We start from the raw sequence: 24618 nt of genomic DNA, 5'->3' as shown, positions 1-24618 counted from the left end.
GGGCTTTGCTACTTAGGAGACCTTGGGCTCTTCTTTACTCTCTTGGAGCCTCAATTTATCCATCTATGGAATGGGGATAATAATAGTATCTCACTATTTCAGAGGGTGGTTGCATTATATGGTGTTGTACACGCACCTAGCCCATGGTTAATGATAAATATATATTAATTACAATATTATTATTATTTTGATACATCAGACTGTTTCCCCATCAACAACTTGTTGGTTGTCATCAAGCATCTACCACATGGTGGACTCTGCAAATATTTGACTATGTGGGCTAAAGAATCCTTTGGTTTTTATCCTCCATTATCTCCCGAGTACTTTTTCCAACTGCAATCAGGTCATCTTGTTGGTGATCAACCACGTTATTCCACCCTCACCCTGCCCCCACTCCTGCCCCCACCCACTGACCCAGAGGAGACAAGTGAGGAGACCCGCGTGGCTTCTGGCCAGAGCTTGCTGGCAGGGGGCAGGTTCACCTGTTATGCCCCGTGCCTGTAAATCAGCTGGCGAACCCCGGACTGGTGGCCAGATGGAAGGTTTGCAAACTAGAAAGAGGAGAACTGCTGAGGCTGGACGAGCTCTTGGGGTTTGGCAGAGCCACAGTTCCATGGAGCTTACGAAATGAAGTTAATCCTTCCTTTCTCCAGGGAAATAAGTTACAGAGACCCGGGAAGGGGGGTGGGCCAATGGAGAGGGAGATTAGAGGGAATGTCCTTAATAAATTCCCCAATGGGAAGCAGTGTTACTTTCCCTGTGTCTCTCAGGGCACTAGACCAACCACTCACTGGGAAAACAAGTGTTGGTGCCAGAGCCTTCTGTGGGTTCCAAGGCTGCTTTTGCAGAGAAAGGTACTGGAATCCTTCCGCTTGCAGCTCGGGGGTCACCCTGTATGTGCTCTGGGGGCTTGGGGCGGTCTTAGTGGGAGCAGGGCCAGGACGTTCCCCCTTGCCGGCTCACTTTTCTCCTCCCTGGCAGCCAGCTGTTCTCAGCCACAGATTACTTTCCCCTTGACTTAGCTATTTTGAGAAAGTCGCTGGGCAGGGGAACCCAAGAAATGGGAAAGCCAGCGAGGGGAGGGGTGGGTGCCTTCTGCCCCCCCGGGGGGAGACGGGTGGGGCTCTGCTCTTCCAGCTTGCCCGCCCCCACGGGTCCCTCCGGTGCGCCAGGCCCTTCCCTGCGTCCTGGCCAACCTGTTCCTTCTCAGTTAGCCGGCCCATGGGGGGGGGGGGGGGGGCAAGCACATGAGCTCGCGGGGAGGAAACGCATCTACCGCCTGAGAGACAGAAGTGACACGCGTTGACCCTCATGGGAGGACTGTAACTGATCCCCGAGCCAGAGCCCCTCAGAGCTGGAGGACACCACAGACAGCCGAGCCCCGCCAGGTTGCCCCGCTCCCAGCAGAACTGCCCGGCACCCTCCAGGGCCAAGGTCACTGTGACGGCCTGGTGGCCACGATTTGGACCACAGGACCCCTGTGAATAGAAGGCGCCCACCTGCCTGTTGCTGATCGGGCGGGAAAGGGCAACTGCGCCAAGAGCCCATTACAGGCTGGCTGAGCCCACTGAGCCGGCCTGGTGCTAGAACCTTGATGAAGATGACGGTGAGCGACTGGCAAACTCGCATTTCCTTTCTCTGGAGTTTCAACCTAGACCCAGAGAGAGTTAGAGAGTGGGAACAGGGGTGGAAAGACAAGCGCAGTGGGAAGCCACAGTGGTCGGGGAAGCGGACAGCAGAGCAGGGCTCAGTGGGCTCCTGGGGCCCAGCTGTGCGGGGAGAGGGAGTCGGGCCTCATCCGCCCCTAGATGTTCCCACGCAGGGCGCCAGTCTCGGGCTTCTGCCTGTCCGCCTCCCGCGTTTCCACGCCGACTCTCAGAAGGAACAACCTCTGGGGGTCTTTATTTTCAACCCAAAGGAACCAATAAAGAATTCACACGGCCTGGTTTGCAGATGAGGGAATTGAGGCCAGGAGGCCATGGGTTGCCCCCCCCCCTCCAGGTTACTGAGTCAGCACCTGAGTGGGCAAAGGAATCCAGGTTCCTTATCTGGAAAGTTTGCTCTCAGAGGGTGCGGTCTCAGGTATGGGGTGAGGGGAAGAGGCAGGGGTGGGTGGGGAAGGCGGTGACGGAGGCAGGGAGGGGGAGTCGAGGGTTGGTTTCCAGTTGGAGTGAGGGGCAGGAGAGGGGAGGCGGGGTTCAGGTGTTCAAACCCCCTGTCTCACGGTTATAACTAAAAACCGGTTTGTAAACAATAAGGGCCGAGTTCCAGACTTGCCCACTTGGCCACGTCCTCTCAGTGGCTGCCCCCCAGGGGGCTTTGGGAGCAGAGAGGGCATCTGTACCTGGGGACAAGGCTGGGCTGCAGGAGAAGGGGATGAGGGAGGGGGCAGAATGAGCAGAAGTGTGCTCTGGAGGCCCCGCAGGCTGGTTTTGTGCTCGTGTGCAACGTGGGGCCCAGGCCTTGCCCCCCCACACATACACTGAGCCCCAGGAGCGCCGCCGGGACCGCCTGCCGTCCAGCAGCTGGGGACCTGCGGAGGGCCTCGCCCGCCAGACTCAGGCCCGGCCCGGTGCCCGCGTGTCCCTGCAGGCCCATGCACCAGCCCCAGGTCGCCGTGGTGGGGGCCGGCGTGGTGGGGCTCTCCACCGCCCTGTGCCTTTCCCAGCTGGGCCCGCCGTGCGCCGTCACGGTCGTCGCAGACAAGGTCACTCCTCACACCACCAGCGACGTGGCAGCCGGGATGCTCATTCCTCACACGTATCCAGGTGAGAGGGACTCGGCCCGTCGATGGGCAACGAGGGCTGTCGCGGGGACTGTGGCGGGGGCGGTGGCACAGCCAGCTGCTGGTGCATGTGCCTGCCACGCGCGGCCTACCTCTCGGGCCGCGGTCGGGCCTGCACTAGGCCGCGGCTGCTCACACTCCTTGGTGGCTCCGAGGGGCAAAGCTTCGTGTCTGGCTCGGACCACACGTCCGTGGAGCATCCTCAAGGGCCTGGGGACCATGGGACACAGGCCGCGCCTCGAGGGGCTCAGTGAGGAGCACTCACGACCCCCAGATGGGCAGTGCTCAGGGTCCCCGTTGGGACCGTAAGGGCCACCGGGTCACAAATCACTTGCAGTGGGGCTAAAGCTATCCCTTCTAGGCCCTGGACAGACCATCAGGCAGAGGTACTCGGGCAGAAAGATGCATCTTTGTTTTTGTTTCTGTTTTTTAATATGTTCCCACATCCTTTCCACTCCATACTCTTCACTTGAAAGAGCAGCAGGCAGGAAGCAGCATCCAACAAAAACCAAAATCACTTTGCAGCCAATGAGGTTTATACTCCCTGGCTCCACTTTCTCATTCCCACTCCTTTTCTTCCTCTTAATTTTACCTTTTTAAATTATTTTTTAATTATTTTTTTTAAAAGCTTTTATTTACGAGACCCATAGAGATGCAGGCAGAGGGAGAAGCAGGCTGTGTCCAGGGAGCCCCATACGGGACTTGATCCCAGGACCCCAGGATCATGCCCTAAGCCGAAGGCAAGTGTCAAACCGCTGAGCCACCCAGGTGCCCCCCCCCCGCCCCCTTTTTAAATCCAAGTTACTCATGTACAGGAAATAGGCCCAGGAACCCGGGCTGTTTGCAGGATGCTAGTGCGTACCTTCTGGGCACCTCTCTTGTGAGCAGAGTTCTTCTGTCCATTGTCCAGGAGCTCCTTTGCTTGCACCAGGCCCGGGCGAGTGGTCAGTAGGCCGCAGGAGAGTCGTGGAACCAACTGCAAAGACGGAGGCCCATCTGAGAGTTCATGCGGGCCGTCGAGGCCGAGCTCACCCTTCAGCTAGGCGGCCCCAAGATCAGAGAGTGTTTCTTCCTGATGCTTCCAGAACAAGGGCTTCAGTTTTCTCTTGGGGCTTCTTTCAGGCCACCCCAGTGATAAGAGTGATGTCTTCTGTCAGTATAGGGGGACCACAGGTGTCCCACAGGGCTGCTGTGAGGGTTAGTAAGTTAGGACGCATAAAGCAGTTAGAGCAGGCCTGGAAAGTGCTCTATCAACCACCGTTGTTGTTATTATTACCACTACTCCAGCTGCAGTTATCTTACCAGCCCTCGCGCAGGAATCCGGTCACCCGGCTTGCTTGCTCTTTCCACCGCTGAATTCGAAGTGTCCGTTCTTTAGGGATGACTCCTACAGCGTGTGAGTCGCAGCCACTATTTTGCTGTTGAAGTTTAAAATGGGAACAGGGGTCTGCGTTTCAACACAGCCCCCAGCACCCGCTTAGGTTGGGGTGTAATCCATATGAGGTCTGATTTCGCTCTTTTTGCAAGCTTATTATTCCTTCTTTATTTCTAAACCAGTGGCCCAGTCTGCAGCTTTGGAATACAGGGCTGAGCTCACATGGGCACACGATTTAAAGACGACAGCATAGACCCACTATTAAATATTGTTGGCACTTTAACAAGTGAATTCCCATAAAACCCCGCAGGCTGAGATGCCCTCATTGACCTGGGGACTTTGGGGAGCAGGATGTCTTCAGAGGCCTTTTCATCTCTACTGTGGACTCTAGGGACAGTCCTCCACGCAGAGCTTACCTAGCACCCTCTCTGCTTCAGGGCCCTCACGTCCTCGGTGGCTGCCCCCATTTCAGCCACCCACCCCCCGCCCAGCAGTCACTAGCTCCACCCTGGATTCTCCCTCATGACCCTTCCATAGGGATCAGATGGCCCAATTCCTCACCCTGTTTGGATTTGTCTGCACCTCTCCAGATTACGCTTGCTCTCTCTGACCACACTGGACGCTATTATTTTGGGGCTTGAACCAAAAACCCTTATTTCATCTCCGATAGGCCCACACCCTTCCGGAAGCTGGATCTGGGTCCAGCCTCTTGCAGGTGGCCACTGCAGGGATGCCTGGCTGACACGGAGCCCTGACCCACGGTGCTGTGCCAGGGAGGTGGTGCCGAGTGACCCGGGGACTCTAAGCTATTGTGTGATTCCATGGAGTGGAGGGGGGTGGAGGCAGTGGCAGCTTTGGACGGGGCTGTAGCAAGTCCTTCCCGAGGATCTCAGCTCCACGAGACAGGCCTTGTCTCCTTGTATTGGAGGGTAAGCAACCTGGGCTTCCCATCGATGTAGTCGTTCTCTGTTCTGGTTGACCTGGGCCCCACAGGCCAGGAGAGAGGTTCTAAGTTCTTTCTTCTATTGTTTCAACTGTGTGACCAGCTGGAAACTTCACTCGGCCTAAACTAACTTCTGCTCAGATTGGTCAAGCACCTGTCAAGATCTAGAATGTATCTAGTGCCAAAGACCACCTTCCAGATGGCTCATATGTCAGATTTTGTCCTGCTCGGCCAATTTACCCTCTGATGATTAATCTTTACATAAATACAAGTCAACAGCATGAGTCCAAAACTCTGGCTGCTGACAGATTCTCCACCACAATGCGGTACCTTATCTAAATGTTCCTCCCCTGCCTCTTTGCTTTCTCCCAGTTTCTGGGAAGGAGTTTGTTTGAAGCACAGTTATCATCGCCACTTCCCTTCTGTTCACGCTTTGCTTTCCCCCATGATTACAGACATACCCATTTCCAAGCAGAAGCAGTGGTTTAGAGAGACCTTTGATCATCTATTTGCAATTGCCAATTCTGCAGAAGCTGAAGATGCTGGTGTTCATCTGGTGTCTGGGTAAGAGAGGAAATCTGAAGTTATTTTAGAATTTAGAATGATCTCAATGGACTTTAGAATTCAACATAAAATACTGTCGAGCATCTGCTGTGAGCAGAGTGCTGAACTAGACACGGGAGGATTTTGAAGAACGTTTCAGGCTTTCCTGCAAAGAACTCAAGGGAGACAAGTTATTAGTATGTCAATTATATATTATATATTAGTATATATAGTATTAGACTTTTAAAGAAAGTTTTTATTTATTTACTTTTAGAGAGAGAGTGGGTGAGTGGCGGGTGGGTGGGTACTCAAGGGAGGGGCAGAAGGAGAGGGAAAAAGAAGAATCTTAAGCGGCCTCCACAAGGAGCACAGAGCTGAATGAGGGGCTTGATCCCAGGACCCTGAGGTCATGACCTGAGCTGAAGAGTTGGTGACCTGACCAACTGAGCCACCCAGGCACCCCTATAGTATTAGACTTTTAAACAACCATTACAATTTCTCATCACAAATACTATTTTGAGTTTCCTCAGGTTATGCAGTGATAACCTGATAACCTGATAACCTGATAACCGATTATGCAGTGATTTGCAAATATGGCCAAAAAACCATATAGCAGGTAAACACTGAGCTTGGTGTTTTTGAAATGATTTGGACATTTCTATTTGACTCTTTTTTTTTTTTATTAGAGAGACAGTGTGCATGAGCAGGGGGTACTCGGGGAAGGACAGAAGGAGAGGGAGAAAGAGCGGGTGTTTTTTTTAATTTTTTAAAATATTTTATTTCTTTATTCATGAGAGACACACAGGGAGAGGCAGAGACACAAACAGAGGGAGAAGCAGGCTCCCTATGGGGAGCCTGAAGCGGGACTCAACACCAGGACCCCGGGGTCACAACGTGAGCTAGAGAGAGATGCTCAACCACTGAACCACCCAGGGGCCCCAGAAAGAGAGAATTAAGCAACCTCCACACCAGTGTGGACCCAGACTCAGGACTTGATCTCATGACTCTGAGGTCATGACCTGAGCTGAAACCAAGAGTTGGACACTTAACTGACTGAGCCACCCAGGCGCCCATCTATTTGATTCTTAATATCTGATTTGGGGAGTTCATAATTAAATGAAAGAGTTAAAAACAATCCTATTCAGCATTTCTAACGCAAACTAGCACTTAGAATATGACAATATCTTTCTATGTCTTCTTAAAAAGAGATCACTAACCATCCTGTCACTTTTAATTTATGTCTTTAATTTGTGATATAACACACATGCCATCCATCATATCCTGTGTGATAACACAGTAATGCCCTATAGCTTTCTGAAGAGCGGAGGGTTGTTTGCTTTTTACCAAGTTCTCAAAACCACTGCATCTTTTATACTGTTGAGAAAAACCTGTCCTCCCTCCTCCTTTGCAATCCTGACATTTTCTGCTAGTGAACACACCTGCATCAGGCAGATTTCTATTCTATGCTTTTCCTCTTGCCTTCCCTCACCATCACTAACGTGTTGATGCCACTAGTTTCCCACAGTCTACACCCAGACAGAGTAGCAACTTTGACTTCTGCTCTACCTTCTGAACATGAATTGATACTAGAACTCCAGCTGACGAATCCCATAGAAAAATTGTTCTCCTTGATTTATGACCACAATTTGGTTTTGTCCAAAACCAATGTGACCAGGATGCTTGAGTGGCTCAGCGGTTAAGCATCTGCCTTTGGCTCAGGCTGTGATCCTGGGATCCAGGATCGAATCCCATATCGGGCTTCCTGCATGGAGCCTGCTTCTCCTTCTGCCATGTCTCTTCCTCTCTCTTTGTGTCTCTTGTTAATAAATAAATAAAATCTTAAAAAAAAAAAAAAACAATGTGACCATATCTAACTCACAAACTTTGTCTCTAAGTAACTTTGGAAAATAGCCGTGTCTAAAATGTAAACATCCTTTCAAGACTAGGGTTTCACCATCATGGAAGATATTTTTAAAAATGTACTTCGAACTAGTCTAAAAGAGAGTTATTTATTTTTCTCACATGAGTGATTTTTATACCATTTGCTTCCACAAAACATAGGATTTGAATCAGTCAGATGAAGTCAAGGGCACAAATGTCCTGAGCACCTTTGGCATAAGCGTAGAGCCTTATTCATCTGTTCATCTATGCATTTCTACAAAACAATTTATTCAGCTTTCCCCAGTATCAGGTACTCCCCTAGGTATTAGTGATACAGTAACAAGCAATTTAGTACACGCTGCTTAGCACATAGTAAATGCTCAGTAAATATATGTTGAGTGAATTTTTGAGGAAAAAAAAGACACAGTCCTACCCTCATATAGCTCATGGTCTGTAGAGAAGATCCTAAATCTAACTAGTTGCAAATAGGACATGAGTTACCAAGGGAAGAGTACAGGGTACCATGGGAGTGGATATCTGGAGAATAACCTCCTCTGGGAAGTTTGAGAAGCTACCTGGGACAAAGTGATATTTCAGCAGAGACCATCCAGATGAGTATGGGTAGGTCAGTCTGGTGACACTGTAGAAGTGAAGGGGGAAGAGACAGGGTTGGGGACACTAGGGGTGGCACTCTAGGTAGAGGGAACCTCATAGGCACAGACCAGAGTCTAGGGCGACTGTGGTGTGTTGGAGAGACTGAAAAAATTCAGGCTAATGGGACCATTGAGAGATGTTATCCACTGAACCAACTGATCATGTTTATATGTCAAAAATATCCTGCCTGTAGCGTAGAGAACAGATGTGTGGAGAGAGAGAGATGGTGGTATAATCGATTAAGTGTTGACAATGTGGGGTGTGGGGGGGTGACAGTAGATGGATTTGAGGAATGCCTGAGAAGAGAGATGATAGGACTTGAGACTTGGCAGTTGGTGGCATGTGGAATGGGGGGCAGAAAGAAAGTCAACGCTGGTCTGAGTCTGGCTTTGGAGCTCAGGAGGCGTAGCCCTCAGCGTGTTTAGCCTGTAGACGATGGTGAAGATAAGGGAGGGGCGATCTAGCCCAGAGAGGGTGCGCAAAATGAGGCAGCAAGAAGGCCCAGAAAGGAGCCCTGCAGTAAACGACATTCACACCTTCCCCGGGGACCCCTTTGAATAAATTACTGAGGGATATATAAATTCTGGTGTGCGAATGACCACATCATGAGCAACTAGGTACAGTAAGGTGATTTTCCTTGCTATTTTAGAGCAGCCGTGATGTACAGCACTTATTCCTATCAATGAAAACAAACCAAGGCTTGCAAATCCAAACCGAGTCCTAGCAGCTGTTGGTAGCACTACTACCGGCTGGTTAACCACCAGTAGCATTCTAGCCTCATCCACCCGGCCATGCTGGTGGCTTAACAATAACTGGGCTCCTCTTGACGACACAGTTTCTCTTACTGATGGCATGAGGGGATGACCCACAACTTACCTCATAACTCACACTCTGCCTCCCATACGCCCACCATGGCTCGCTTCAAATTAGGTATTTTGTTCAAAATTGAGGGCAACCTTAAAACTTCTGATGGATGCTTACAACTTATGTAAAATGTTACACAAAACACCAAAACCTTTCCTCAAAAATGCCATAGTCATAAGTAAATAAAGAAAATCTGAGCAACAGCTTTGCAGAAAAAAAAAAAGAATTAAATCTAATTTTCAGAACACAACTTTTAAAATGTCTCATTCCCCCCAATGTCATGAACATTTTAAATTTAACTGCCGAACGATCTAAACCCAAGAGAATAGAAGAATAGATCTTTTTCTTTTTATGGGTATAGGAAGTGGGTTTGTAAAATGCTTTAGAGAATGTCATGGGGTTGGGGGTTCTCAGGAAATGTATTTCACAAAATTTCAGGAAATTTTTCCACTTACGTATTTGAGTTGGCAGATATTTCGGAGTGTTCCTACTGAAGAAGTGCCATTCTGGGCCGATGTGGTTCTGGGGTTTCGAAGAATGACCGAGGCTGAACTGAAGAAATTCCCCCAGCATGTGTTCGGTTACGCTTTCACGACTTTGAAGTGTGAAAGCTCTACCTACCTCTCATGGTTGGAGAAGAGGTCAGTTGAATTGGCTCCTCGCCGCCTCCTTTCTTAGTGTCATGGCCATAAGTAATTTCATAGCCACCCATAAAATATGGCTTTTCATAGCCACCCATAAAAGCTGTACAGAAAATTCCCTTGGCCCCTCAGAGTTCTTCTGCAGCCTGTGTGGTGGCTCACAACGGCCAGAGCTTTGTCAAACAACCTGAAGACAGTATTTGTGTCACAAGGAGTACGTGATACCACACTGGTGGTAACACATCCGTCTTCGAGCGCATGATGCGTGGTTCTTCTTCATGATGCATGATTTGGTCCCTCGCCTGCCAGTAAGTGAAACCTACTCACTGAAACCGTATCTTAGCCTCCTCATTCGTAAAATGGAGACGTTTGGAGAGCACCTCCCAGTTCTAGAATTATATGATTTGCTCCAGTTCTTCAGATGGAGAATTACTAAGCTTACTATCAACTGTTTTTGAAATTTTTTTCTCACTAGTGATAAAGAAAATAGCTTCCATATTTTCTTTGTTATAATTAAGACCTCTACACCTGAGAGGTCTTATCTATATTAGGCAATTGCTTCCTCATCAAGTTCAGTCCAAAATACCTTGAACTTGCATTTTTGATTTGGTTTTCGGGACTTCCTGATTCCAGAGTGTTAGGAAACACATCAAGAGCACCTTTATTTGAGACACGACAATAAATCCCTCTAATTTAGTCTGGAAATTGTAAGCATATTGAGGGTTGTGAAACACTGGCTCTTTCAACCCCCAAATCTGTATGTTTGGTACATAAATAGGGACAAAGTGAATTATTGTGTAAACATTGGATAAGTGACTTGTGGTAAGTGGTGGCACCAATGATCCGGTCCCAGGTGTGGACTATAGGGTAATTGATTCCTACAATTCATTAATCCCACAATTCTGTGCTCAGCATCTATGTCTTGAACCCGGCCCTGTGCTAGAAACTGGTCAAAAAAAAAAATATGTGATCACTCTTCTTAAGGAATTGAGAGTCTAGTAGGGGTGATGGTGTGCGTGTGTGTGTGTGTGTGCGTCTACGTGTGTGTTTATACATGTGAATTAACAATTACAGTAACTTGCATGGATTGCACAGATTTTGAGGGTGGATTGGGAGCACAGAGGAGGGAGCCTAAGTCTGTTAGGCTCATGTCAGGAGCCGTATGGTACCTCTTTGTAGCTTGATAAGTGCTCTTCTCACTTTTACCTATTAGCAGTTCATAGGGGATATTTTCCTTTTGTGAGTCCCAGTTTTCACTAAACTCATTCTTTTATGCCTTGTTACTGGGCCTTAAACCGTGTTTGCATGCTCAATTCGAACCTGTAGACATCAGCCCACTAAATGAACATTTCGAGCCATCGCGTGATGAAGTTGCCCACCAGCCGATAGTCAAGTTGCAGCAGCACCACAGTCTTTCCCTCCGGGGCAATGTTGTACAGTTTTCTTTTTCTTTTTCTTTTTAAAAGATTTTATTTATTTATTCATGAGAGACACACACAGAGAGAGAGAGAGAGAGAGGCAGAGACACAGGCAGAGGGAGAAGCAGGCTCCATGCAGGGAGCCCGAAGTGGGACTCGATCCTGGGTCTCCAGGATCACGCCCTGGGCTGAAGGCAGGCGCTAAACCGCTGAGCCACCGGGGCTGCTCCTGCAGTTTTCCTTCTTGTCCTTGGATTATAAAAATGACCGAGAATAGAAAATTGAAAATGTTAATGCTAGTGACTTGAGATGGTGATATCATATGCTTTATCTTAATTAAACTCAGATAAAGGGGAATTATTAGGCGTGCCACAAGTGGCAGGGCTTTACCGTCATTCTGGTACGTCATTTTCTTGGATTATGATAAGAAAAAAAATGGAAGAAAGTGTGCAAGCTGTTGAGTCTAACGAGTGAGGTGTCATTGGAGACTTTTATCATTTGAGGCTGAAGTTTCATTGTTACCCCCAAGTCTATTGTTTGGATTCTGTGTCTTGGGACTTTTTTCCTCCATGTTCAGGAAGCTCTAGAAAACCTGGCTGGATCCTTGTGGTCTTCTGCAGATGCGGGGAAGCGGGGAGCCTGCAGAGTGTTTGTTCTCCATCCCAGACACTGGTGAGGGCTGGCTTCTCCGTGTGGAAATGGTGGGGGTCAGGGATGCTAATGGACACGGAAATGATGGAAGTGGATGAACTTGTATAACCCTTTACCCCGATTCCTAACAGTTTAAATGCTGTTCCCACTCTCTCCCTCATATATATATACACATTTTCCCCTAGAACCATTTAAGAGTAAGTTGCAGACATGCTGCCCTATGATTTCTAAATATTGCCATGTATATTTTCTAGGAGCAAGGAAATTCTTTTACATAAGCAGAGTACTATGATAAAAATATCGGTATTTGTATTGAAGCTGTAATCTCTGGACCTTATTCATATGTTACGCCCAAAAAAGACCCAGTGAGGTCCTTATATAGATATACCTGATATCTAAACACGATCAAATCTGCGGTCACACATTACATTTACTTGTCACACCTCTTTAGTGATCTTTCTCTCGTATGACCTTTATGGCTTTGAAGAGTGCAAACCAGTTGCTTTGTAGGACATCTCTCACTTGGGGTTTGTCTGAGAATTCCTCGTGATCAAATTGAGGTTATATGTTTTTGGTGGAACCCCACAGAAGGAATGTTGAATCCTTAGAGGCATCATATCAGGGGGCACATGGTGTCAGTTTGGCCTCCTTCCGGTGATGTTAACTTTGATCACTCGGCCTGCCAGTTATCTCTAGTGTGAAGTTACCACTTTTTCCCTTTGTAATTACTAAATGCTTGGCCAAGATTCACCTTGAAATCGTGTAAATACTCTGTTCCTCATCCAAACTTTCACCTGTTAGTTTTAGCATCCATTCATGATTCTTGACTCCATCATGACTGTAATGTTGGCCAAATGATCATTTCTTTTTATTTATTTATTTATCTGAGGGGAAGTGAGCACATGGGAGAGGGGAACAAGAGGAGGAGTGGGAGTAGGTGCAGGAGGAGGGGGAAAGGATCTCAAGCAGGCTCCCTGGACTCCGGGCTCATCTCACAACCCTGAGGTCATGACCTGAGCTGAAACCAAGAGTCAAAGAGCCACCCAGGTGCCCCGCCAGGGGATAATTTCTAACTCCTTCTATGTTTAGTTTGCTTCCCCCTAAAAGGAAAACCTTTCTCCACCCCTATATTTATTCAATCATTGATTTATATCACCATGGGCATGGGAATTCCTATATTAATCAGTGCATTATAATCTATTACTCTTATTATTTATTTTGAGGTTCAAATTGCCTAAGATTTGGCCAGTGGGAGTCCCTTCAGGCTGCTCTTGTGTCTTTTTGACATGTCTGCCTCTCTCCTCTCTCTCATTCTCTCTCTCTTGCACTTTCTTACTTTTGGGCACAACAACATTCCACGCACTCCAATTGTGAGAAGAAAAACATTTTCTTTTCATGAATATTTCCTTCCATCTTTTCCTTAAAACAAACCTGATGCAACGCTACATTTTAAATTTATATATTCAGTGGAGACATAAGCTGCTTTTAACTCTGCCTCCCTTCTACTTCCCTTTGTTCCCTGAAATTTCCTTCTGTTGTGATTTTGGGGTGTAGAGAATACACCCAACATCAGACCCTCTCCTACCGTGTCCAGCCTGGGACAAAAACACACACAGGAGCCCACACTGGTACATGTGAACATGTAAAAGTTCCACATCAAGCTAACAAACCATTAAATAAAATATCATTTATCCTTTTACTTTAACAAATGGGACTTGCAACCACCCAAAAGGTCAAGTTCTCATTTAGAATTCTTGGATTCTCAGGAGTGCTGCACGTGAACATGGTGGCAGGGAGGTCTAGGTACATGCCACGAGGCACCCTAGTTCGTGCACCCAAGCTCTATTCATACTCCCCCACCCCTGAAAATAGGTGTCCTTCGGCCACCCCTTGGGGAAGGGTGCACACAGTGGCATGGTCTGCCCCTCGGAAGAAGACAATGCAGGCAGGCCCTGGAAGTAGGGAGAAAATGTGGGGATCATGGGTTCCCAGCTCATGGACTGGAAGTGACGGCGGAGGGCTCTTGCTGGGTGCATCCCTTGGCCCCACATACTCATTTTTTCATGCACAGCTGGAGGAGGGCCACAGTGGGGTCCTCTAAGTGGCTCAGTGGAAGGGAAGTACAGCTCAGGTCAGCCAAGGTAACCTCTAAGTCCTAGAAATAGTCTTGAGCTTATAGTAATTAGGTGTGTGTGTGCATGTGCATGCAGTTTCTCCTAATTTTTCAAGGAAGCATTGGGTATAAAGTCTAGACAGAAAACTTAAATAGAAATTCTTCCTGGAAGAGAGGGTGCATTGCTTTCATTTTGCTTAAGTAAGAGCTGAATGGTAGATAAGGTCCTTGGAAGATGGGGAGTTTTGTGGGGGCAGAGGGAGCCTTGTCCCCAGCCCCCGGAACAAGTGGCATTGCTACAGGAGGGAGCAGAGGCAGGGAGGCCAGCCTCACCCCCACTGTCTCTGTCCCTCCTCTGAGGAGTCTTTCTAAGCCTCCCGGTTTGCCCTGGGGCTGCCCTGGGTGGGCAGTGGGAAGCTCCAGGTGGACGAGGGGCATCCCCAGGCTGACCCAGTGAGGCCCAGTCCCCAGCACGGCCCCCATCCCAGCCACCCTCCCCCTCTGGCTGAGAAGAAATGGCTTAGCTCTGGGGCCCCCCTCAACCGCTTTCACATGGAGACAAATAGTATCTGACGATTTGTTCTCCCTGCTTCTAAAGTATCAGGAAAACAGGCCCCTTATTTCCATAACAACCTAATTCTCAGGCCTAATCTCTAACAGGGGGGTGAAGACCTGGGAGAAATCCCGCTGCCTTCTCACGAGTTGGAGGCCTGCCGTCAGCATTTCACTCTACTTAAAATAGCCTGGAGTCAAGTGGTACTTTGTGCCCGTGGGAGCCGCGTCCTGACAGCGATGCCACTGGCCTGAGGACCAGTGGGCAGGGGTTCCTGCCTTGGAGCACGCTGCTTCCTGTCTGTTTTTAGGTGACAGCGTCAGGGAGAAGAGGCCTGAGAGGCAGCTCCTGTCCCCCCTAGCGTCCTGGGGAGGTCTCCGTCAGCCCATTTGTTTCACACACGCACACACGCACACACACACGCACACACACACACACACACACACGTCCACCACGACAGGGGCTGGGACGTGAGTGCCTCAGACAAAGACAGTGCACACACCCTTGTCCTCCCAACCCCATCCCGCCCTCGCAGCACCGTCTTGTGCCCCTCACACCTTCCTCTTCCTCTCACCCCAGCCCCTGCAAGAGAGGTCTGCACAGGTAGCACACAGGGCCTCCACCCTGTGGAGATCAGCCGTCCTCTTCCCTCAGGGCCTGACATCTGGCCAGAAGGCCAACGTGAGGGAGGAAGGCAGCCACATGTCCCCTTTCCTCCTGAGGGAGGCTTCGTTGGGCAAGAACTAACTCCTCCATGCCCAAGGCAGCCTTCCCAGGGGAGGATTTCAAGCCAAGGGGGAGGCAGGGCTGTGTTGAGTTGGGGTGAGGGGGTGGGCCCCCCCGGGCTCACCCCGTGGGCTCTCCTCCACCGGGGCCACCCCAGCGGGGAGTCACACAATCCCTGCTTGTTCCTCGCACCCAGGGTCTGCTGTGTTACCTCCTACACCCCTTCTACACAATGTGAGTGTTCAGCCTACACTGTTCTGACTCAAAAACAGGCTTTTCACTCAGCAAGACACACACACAACAATGTCTCCGTCCTAAGCTCTATGCTTCTGAAATAATATAAACTTCCAGGAAGGACCAAAAAAAAAAAAATGTTTTTAACCACAACTGGGGTCGTTAGCCTTTTCTTCAAAGAACAGAAGGGATCGTCTCCCTGTCAAAAAGAAAAGAGAGAACGAAAGAAAGAAACCATGCCTGATAATATCCAGAACAAACAAAAGAACAAAAACCCCTCCGAGGTTTAACCAGCCATGCAGATCATGTTTTATATCCTCAGCCAGTGGAGTCAGATTCTGCTGCTTTTTACTTGCCCCTTCCAGGAAATGAATCAGAGAGGCAGTAAGTCAACCGAGCCTGTCTCTTTGCCAGGCGTCCTACCTAAATAAATCATTCCGGCTGGATCAGGATCCTCCTGCCTTTGACATCATCCGAAGAGCTGGGCGCCCCATTTCTGTGCCGGGGACCCTATAGCCTAGGTACATTGCTTTCTCTTGGGAGGCCATGCTTTATACTGTGGCCCCGATGAGGCCTGCACCCGCAGCACTGACCACACCGAGCTTCCTTCCCGCTGGGGTAACAAGGCCTCAGGGTTACTCTCCCTGCCTCCCATCCCCTGTAGCTTCTGTCCCCCCCCCCACCTTGGCCTGAGTCGCAGCAGTGCCTCTGAAAAACACCTTGTGTGACCCCCCCCCCCCCCTGCAGCTGGACAGAAATAGGGACCGTGCATCAGGAACGGGACGGATGGACCCTGCCTTAGACACGTCCAGCCTGCGAAGGTGCCTTCCTGCGCGTAGCAGGCAGAGCCCGGCTTCCCCAAGACGAACATGCCCTTCGCTGCTGGGGCTCAGCTGCCCTTTCCCAGGCGTCTAGATATTTCTGCCCCGACCCAACACCTGCCACCTTGAGCCAGAGCAGCCGTAGACAAATGACGGTCCCAGACGCACATCTAACTCGAGCCCCCCCCCCCCCTCCCGCCCTTGGCTGCCTGGCCTGGAGGATCAAGTGGGAGGTTCCAGCCGGGAAGGTGCAGGATGACAGTGGCAAGGAGGTGAGCAGGGAGGAGGTGGAGGCTGCGGGCAGGCCTCAGGGCAGCTCCACGGGTGCACCAGGTCCCTGAGGCCCTAGCTGCAGGCCGCCTCGGGGGTGCAGCTGTCCCCTCCAGGGCCACCCTGCTCAGAGAAACCCTGGGCCCCATCCACCAGGGGTGCAGAGGCTGCCCTTCCCCAGAAGAGAGCGGGGAGCAGGTAATCCAAGTCCAGGGAGTGGTCCAAACAGGGATGGATATTCTGACAAGTGGGAGATGGACAGCGGTTGGTTTGTTGGAATACGCATCGCAAGGAAATGGGGTGGGGTACGGCCTCAGATGAGATCATGTCGTCGGGTCAAATTAGACTATTATAAAAGGCAAGAAATCCCACATAGACTTCACTCAGATTCCCCAAACCTCAAACTTGCAGATGTGCTTTATCCTTTTCCCTCTAAATAGATACCTTTTTTTTCCTGAACCATTTGAGAGTAAACTGCAGATGTGATGCCCCCTTTACCCCAAATACTGAATACGTATTTCTTAAACCCAAGGCCATTCTCTTACATAACCAACGTCAACTTATCAGAATGAGGGCATTAAGTTCACATGGGTACATTTCTGAAACCTACAGACCTTATTCAGGTAGGTTTCTCTGAATTTTTCCAATTGCAGCAAAAGAAAATCCAGGATCGTATAGCATATATTGCAGATATACATGTATTTACTTTATATATTTATATATGTGTGTGGGTCTATGTGTGTGTGTATATATATAATATATGCAAATAGATAGATATAAACGTATCTGTGTAGATATATATTCATTAGAAGCGAGTGACCAGGTTCAGCCCACATTCAAAGGGAGGGGAATTAGGCTTTAGGCTTGAAGGGTTCAAAGAATTTCTGAGGATATTTAGAAAACACCACCATTGACCCTCTGAGCACAAATTGTTCACATTCCTACCACATGCAAAATGTGCATATATATGTATATTGAAAAGCTATTATAAGCTATCTTAGGTATAGCTGCATTAAGTGTCCCTAGGATGGAACAGCGGACTTCTTCTCTCTTTACCCTATATTTTTATGCTTTATTAGTTGTATGACCTAGTCTTTGCTTCAAACTTTTATTTAAAGTCTAGTTAACGTACAGTATAATATAGGTTTCAGCAGTAGAGTTCAGTAATGCATCACTTACAAACAACACCCAGTGCCCATCCCGACAAGGGCCCCCCTTAGCACCCATCACCCAGCTAGCCCATCCCCTGCACCCACCTCCTGTCAACCCTCAGTTTGTTCTCTATAGTTGAGAGTTTCTCTTACGATTCGCTTCCCTCTCTTTTCCCCCCTTCCCCTATGTTCATCTGTTTCACTTCTTAAATTCCACATATGAGTGAAAGCATATGTTGTCTTTCTCTGACTTATTTCACTCAGCATAATACTCTCTAGCTCTATCCGTGTCACTGCAAATGGCAAGATACCATTCTTTTTGATGGCTGAGTAATATTCCAGTGTGTTTGTGTACGTGCGCGTGCGCGTGTGTATACATATACCACGTCTTCTCTATCTATTCATCAGTCGGTGGACAACTGGGTTCTCTCCATAGTCTGGTGATTGTTGATAATGCTGCTGTGAACATTGGGGTGCATGTACCTCCTTGAATGAGTATTTCCATATCCTTTTGGGTAAATACCTATTAATGCAATTGGTGGGTTGTAGGGGAGCTTTATTTTTAACTTCTGGAGGGAACGGTGGACTTTTTCTGTGAATCTGTGTGCATAGTACTATTTGCCAAGTGAGATTTTAAATTAGGTTTCCTTTTTACCACATTTTGAAATATACTGGACATAGTTAATTTTCTGATCACTGTCATTAAGGTGTCATGCTTTCGGCTTGAAGCAAGGATTAATTTTTTTAATTGACCATGTCTAATATTGCATACAAAATACATAACACAATGCTTAGCAAAGCCAACCCTTCCCCCCACCCAGGTTCTTGGCCACCATCCTCTCCCAGCCTCCTTGCATCTCTCTGCATCTCTAGTGATGGTTTCCTAGCTCTTCACTCTTTCTCTCCACTCGAAGCTAACCTCATATCAGTGGCTCAAAAACTCAATGCTGTTTTCCTCATTCCAACGAACTTTCTACCAGCAGTGGGGAGAATTGTCCTTTTTCTTGCTCTGACAACTGGGGTTCCACTGCATGGCAGCCCTGCTCAGGCCTGACTCTCACCAATTCTCTTCAAGTCCGTCCCCTCAAGCTCTGGCCCTCGCCTTCTAATGAGAATGTTCCAGCCAGTGTGAGGAGCAGCTGGGGAACAGACACCATGTCATCCCCTCTTCTCTCTACCCTCCTTGGTGGGGATCGGTTTTCCAAAAGCAGTCTGGTTTGCAGAGAAGCATCCTGGCCTTCATGCAATCATTTACCCTCTTACCCCATAGTCATCTTGGATCCTTAGAAGAGACTTTTTGCTTTCTTTTTTTTAAAGATTTTATTTATGTATCCATGAGAGACAGAGAGAGAAGCAGAGACACAGAGGGAGAAGCAGGCTCCCTCCGGTGAGCCCCATGTGGGACTCGACCCCAGGACCCCGGGATCACGCCCTGAGCCCAAGGCAGACGTTCAACCCCTGAGCCACCCAGGCATCCTAAGAGTTTTTACTTTGTATTTGTCTAATCTACAGACCTATTTGGATAATATTCCCAGATTAAAGGTACAAGCTATTAAGATGTTACCAAAGGGAGTGATAAAATGTCTACCTTTGGCAAGATGAAAAGTGCTCAAAAAATTTAAATAAGAAAAACACTGTTCCCCTCCTCCCCAGCTTCTATTCATTAGGTTCCCCAAACAATTTAGGGTGTAAGTGTCAGCAGGCGAATTCCAGGAGCACATGGTTCCAGGGCAGTATCTTGGCCCTGATGCTCCCATCGTTTTTGTCTCTGCTGGGCTGCACCCCACATCCTGCCCTGAACTCCTGCTCCCAGTTCCCTCCTGAGCTCTATGCCCAGTGCTGTGGTCAAAGCAGCCCCATCCCTCGTATTAGAGCTCACAAGGACCCCTGTCTTTCTCCTGTGTCCCGTTTCCCTCAGTGAGTCTCCCCGCTGAACCCCCACCTCCCTATATCAGGAGGGAGGATTCCTCTCTTACCTGGCTTAGGCTGTGGCAGGGATGGGAGGTGGGGTGCAGGAAGGCCTCCAGTCCCATGAGAAGGAAGAGGATGAGGGGACTCCCCTTTGCTTCTGGAAGGTAGTGTGTGTGTGTGTGTGTGTGTGTGTGTGTGTGTGTAGAAGCACTTAGTGGAGCCTCATCCCTCTCGAGGCTACATCTGCTCAATTTCCCTCTTGCTGAAATGCCCAGTGAGTTGAAGGAGGGGCTCTAACGACAACCACCCCCCATGTTTATGCATCAGGCTGACACAGTCCTGCGGAGGGCTGACTTTTAGGCTTGGTGAAGGTGGGCACTTTTGGCTTTTAGAGAGATGACCAGAAGACATTGGTCGGGGTCTGTTTAGTGACCACAAATTCTTGAGTTCCCCGTCCCACCTTTCCTCAAGGTAGGGTGGGACAAGGCATTCTTCCCATCTAGAATGAGGTCTTGCTCAGTTGCAGGAAGCCCTACGGGGAAAGTCACCCTGCCTATACCCACCCCCCAACCATGTCATTCAAAACCTCTAGGATAAAATAACTACCTCATGTGGTTGTAAAAGTGCTGGGTCACCCAACCTACAGCTTCTAGGTCTGGTTTCCTCCTACACCCTGGTGCCGCCTGATGCATCACCCGTGGGATAACAGTAGAGATGGGGCATCACCACAGGGTTGCATGGCAACAGTGTGAGGATGACAGGTCCCTGGCACATTCAGTAAGTTCCACCCTGGGGACTCAGCACAGCAAGCTTGCCAGGCCTTTCCAACAGCCCAACCACGGATAATTTCAGAAGTCTCCAGGTAGAGTGGACTTCCATCAGTAGCGACCAGGAGGAGACCGTGAAATGGAAGAGAAGGGCATTTGCGTTTGTTGAATTCTTACATAATCTTTATTAAAAACCCTGTGGACTCAGCATTCTTACCCCACGATAATAGTTGAGGAAACAAGTTCAGTTCAGTCCAGTCACCAGGCTGGTAAAATTCCTTTATTTGTCTGAATTAGGAAAAGAATTGAGTTTTAATTAGAATAGTTGGAACGCAGGGCACAATGTTTGATTATCAACACGTGGAATCCGCAATCTATTACTAGCAAAATCAAGATAATGTTCAAATAATAATCAGTGTAAAACATTTTTTGAAGCCTGAATGTCATTCTTACAGGGCTAATAAACCATTGAATGTAAGTGATAGATGGGTGTGCAAAGCAGGGAAACCCCTGGACAAGATATCGGGTCTTGTATTTTGTGGTAACATAGCAACAGCACCCTTTCCTGCCGCCCCCCCACTAAAAAAAATTACTGAGGAACTACAGTGTGTTAGGGGATCTATCAGACTTTTCCCAGATGCTGTCTCACTTCATTTTCACAAGGAGTCTATGAAGTCAGTGCTGGTATCTCCAAATTATGGATGGAGAATGAAAGGTCACAGAAATTAAATAACCTGACCAAGGTTTTATGATTGGTAAAGGGGAGAGTGCGCCTCAACTCTTTTTAAAAGTTTTTTCCTTACAGTCATTGTTTTAAAGAATACTAACACGTCGCAATATGTTGGCCAGTATTACCACGAAATTCATAGATGAATATATTAAAACTAATGCTAGTGAACTGTACACCTAAAAATGAGTGAGTACACCTAAAAATTCAACAAAGTGAATTTTATGTTATGTGTATTTTACCACAATTAAAAAAAAAAGATTTGCAGGACCTAGATAAGCCATTTCCCTTAAAAAGTTGATTTATTCATTTTAGAGAGAAAGAGAGAGAGCCCATACGTGTGAGAAAGAGCGAGAGGGGGGGCAGAGGGGGAGGGAGAGAAGCAGACCCTCTGCTGAGCTGGGAGCCCAATCCTGTGGGGCTCCATCCAATGACCCCGAGATCACAACCCCAGTGGAAACCCGGAGTCCCACACCCAACCTACTGAGCCAGCTGGATGCTCCAAGCCATTTCTTCTTCTCCTTCTCCTTCTCTCTTCAGATTTATCAATTTATTCATGATAGACACAGAGGGAGAGAGAGGCAGAGAGGGAAGCAGGCTCCATGCCGGGAGCCTGACATGGGACTTGATCCCAGGACTCCAGGATCGCACCCCGGGCCAAAGGCCAGCGCTAAACCGCTGAGCCACCCAGGGATCCCTCAAGCCATTTCTTTTTGATATCGATATACTTGGTCCAAAATATCATTATCAACCACAACTACTACTGCATCTGTGGCAAATACTTTGCATTCCTCTCACGCTAACATTCCTGCGATAGACATAAAGTGGGGAATGGGACCCCTGTTCCAAACATCTAGTTGGGGAGACTTTAATAACGCAAGGGAACATGCAAGAGTTAACAATAGGAGACAAAATGTCTATGGCTACAAATTGAGGTGCCAAATGAACAGCATAAAAAAATGCTCTGGGATTTAAAACACGGATTAACTTAGTGTTGATTGAGCATCTAGTATGATCTAGGAACTTACAAAACGTAAAAAGGACAGCACATTTCTTTCGTTTTGACATTTTCAAAAAGATTTTTATTTATTCACGAGAGATACACACAGAGAGAGGCAGAGACACAGGCAGAGGGAGAAGCAGGCTCCCTGCAGGGAGCCGAGGTGGGACTTGATCCCTGGACCTTGGGATCACGCCCGGAGCCAAAGGCAGATGCTCAACCACCGAGCCCCCCAGGGGTCCCTAAGATAATTTTTTTTTTCAAAAAGAGAAGGTTACCATTTGGGTAAGTCCATACACATCATATTTGCTTGCAAGTGCATAGACCGTTTCTGCAAGGGCACCCCGGGAACTGGAAACTGGTGGGCCCAGGTTGAGAGGGGGACCCCGGGGTCACGCCCCGGGCGGAAGGCAGAGGCTCCACCGCTGAGCCCCCCAGGGGTCCCCCGTTTTGGACCTTTGGAACGGGGCTTCATTTCGCCTGCAGTTTCGGAGGCAGTGGCTGGCCGGGCCCTGGGGGGGGGGGGGTGAGCTTCCCCACCGTCCCCGGGAGGGGGGCTGCGGGGCGCACTGATGGTCCCTCTCCTTCCTCCCAGGTTAAGAGCAAGCGGGGTCCCGATCGTCAGCCGGCGCCTGGGAGACCTGTGGGAGCTGCACCCCGCCTTCGACGTCGTGGTCAACTGCTCGGGCCTGGGCAGCCGGCAGCTGGCGGGCGACGCCGAGGTCCTCCCGGTGCGCGGCCAGGTGCTGCGCGTGCGCGCCCCGTGGGTGAAGCACTTCATCCGCGAGGGGGCCGGGCTGACCTACGTCTATCCGGGCGCCTCCGACGTGGTGCTGGGCGGGACGAGGCAGGAGGGGGCCTGGGACCTGCGCCCCGATGCCCAGACCAGCCGGGACATCTTCTCCCGTTGCTGCGCCCTGGAGCCGTCGCTGCGCGGGGCGGCCGGGCTGCGGGAGCACGTGGGCCTGCGGCCGGGCGGGCGCGGGGTGCGGCTGCAGGCGGAGCGGGTGCGCGGCGCGGCGGGGACGCTGCGGGTGGTCCACCACTACGGCCACGGCGGCGGCGGCGTCGCGGTGCACTGGGGCGCCGCCCTGGAGGCCGCAAGGCTGGCCCGCAGCTGCGCCCCCGCGGCCCCCGCGCCCCCCGCGGCCCCCGCGCCCAGGTTGTAGCCGCCCCCACCCGCCCCGCTGAGCGCCCGCAGGGGGGTCCCCCCAACTCTCCCATCGCACGCACGCAGGCTTCCTTAGCTGCTCTCTTTTGGTCTCAAAATTGCAAATGCTCCGTACGAATCAGGGCGAGGAGTCCAACCCACGAGCCACGCACAGCTGGGCTCAAGCAGAGGCCTAACCACCCAGCGGGGCATGACTCTACTTTTGTTAAGAATACTTGTTCCAGGGACCCCGGGGGGCGCAGCCGTTGGCGCCTGCCTTGGGCCCAGGGCGCGTCCTGGAGGCCCGGGATCGAGTCCCGCGTGGGGCTCCCTGCATGGAGCCTGCTTCTCCCTCCTCCTGTGTCTCTGCACCCCCCCCCATGTCTATCACAAATAAATAAATAAATCTTAAAAAAAAAAAAAAGAATACTTGTTCCAGGGCCGCCCGACTGACTGGGGGTGGGGGTGGGCTCAGCAGGTTAGCGCCCCCTTCCGCCCAGAGCGTGATGCTGCAGACCCAGGTTAGAGTCCCACGTCGGGCTCCCTGCATGGAGCCTGCTTCTCCCTCCTCCTGTGTCTCTGCACCGCCCCCCCATGTCTATCACAAATAAATAAATAAATCTTAAAAAAAAAAGAATACTTGTTCCAGGGCCGCCCGACTGGGGGCGGGGGTGGGCTCAGCAGGTTAGCGCCCCCTTCAGCCCAGAGCGTGATGCTGGAGACCCAGGTTAGAGTCCCACGTCGGGCTCCCTGCATGGAGCCTGCTTCTCCCTCGGCCTGTGTCTCTGTCTCTCTCTGTGTGTGTCTCTCATGAAAAAACAAATAAAATCTTAAAATAAAATAAGTAAATGTGAATAATATATATATATATATATAAAATACTTGTTACAGAATAAGATTTCTCTTAGGTCTGGTGTTCAAAGATCTGCGCTAATAATTTACACGGGGGCTGGAGGCTGTGGGGGTGTTGACATCTTGGGGCTCATAAATCCACGGGAAGAGCTAAGGTATGGAAAACGCTTGAGTCACTGCCAGCTGCAGAGCTGCCCACGATGCCTGTGGGCCGTGCTCAAGGGGGCATTATAAGCCCCCTGAATAAAATGATCGCACGGTGATCATGCAACAAATTTAAGAGATTATCACATTTAAGACAAGACAAAGCATGGTTGCTGCTAGTACTAGTGGCAACCTCTTCCTCCCCTCAGCTGGCTAGAGGACGGGGATGAAGTCACCTACGGACATGGCATCGACTCAATAGCTGCCTGGGGTCAGGCCCCTAAGGGTGCTACTGTCCATTACCACAAATGATTGTGTTGTGTGGTTGACTTTGCCTAAGCATTTTTGAAGATTAAGTACCAGGTGCAGCCAAAGAGCTAATTTGCTGATTAAGATGGAACAACCATTCGGAATGAAATATATCCAAAGGGTTTTCTGCAAGTT

At 49.6% G+C, this 24618-nt stretch overlaps 1 protein-coding gene across 3 annotated transcripts; it reads left to right on the top strand.

Annotated features, from left to right (window-relative positions):
* The first annotated feature begins 722 nt into the window (after positions 1–722).
* On the top strand, positions 723–24618 carry DDO (D-aspartate oxidase). Of its 3 annotated transcripts, none has more exons than XM_072738865.1 (5): positions 723–854; positions 2593–2768; positions 5559–5667; positions 9510–9686; positions 22624–24617. In XM_072738865.1, exons 1-5 carry the CDS (start codon positions 736–738, stop codon positions 23195–23197), a joined length of 1155 nt encoding a protein of 384 aa, XP_072594966.1. In that variant the 5' UTR covers positions 723–735; the 3' UTR covers positions 23198–24617. The 3 variants fall into 3 exon arrangements, with proteins under 3 accessions (XP_072594966.1, XP_072594978.1, XP_072594973.1); XM_072738872.1 differs by lacking the exon at positions 723–854 and adding an exon at positions 1171–1606 and having other exon boundaries at positions 22624–24618; XM_072738877.1 differs by lacking the exon at positions 9510–9686 and having other exon boundaries at positions 22624–24618.

This window comes from Vulpes vulpes, chromosome 1, assembly GCF_048418805.1.
Source record: "Vulpes vulpes isolate BD-2025 chromosome 1, VulVul3, whole genome shotgun sequence".
Lineage (NCBI taxonomy): Eukaryota > Metazoa > Chordata > Mammalia > Carnivora > Canidae > Vulpes > Vulpes vulpes.
This window is presented reverse-complemented; position numbering and strand designations above follow the sequence as displayed.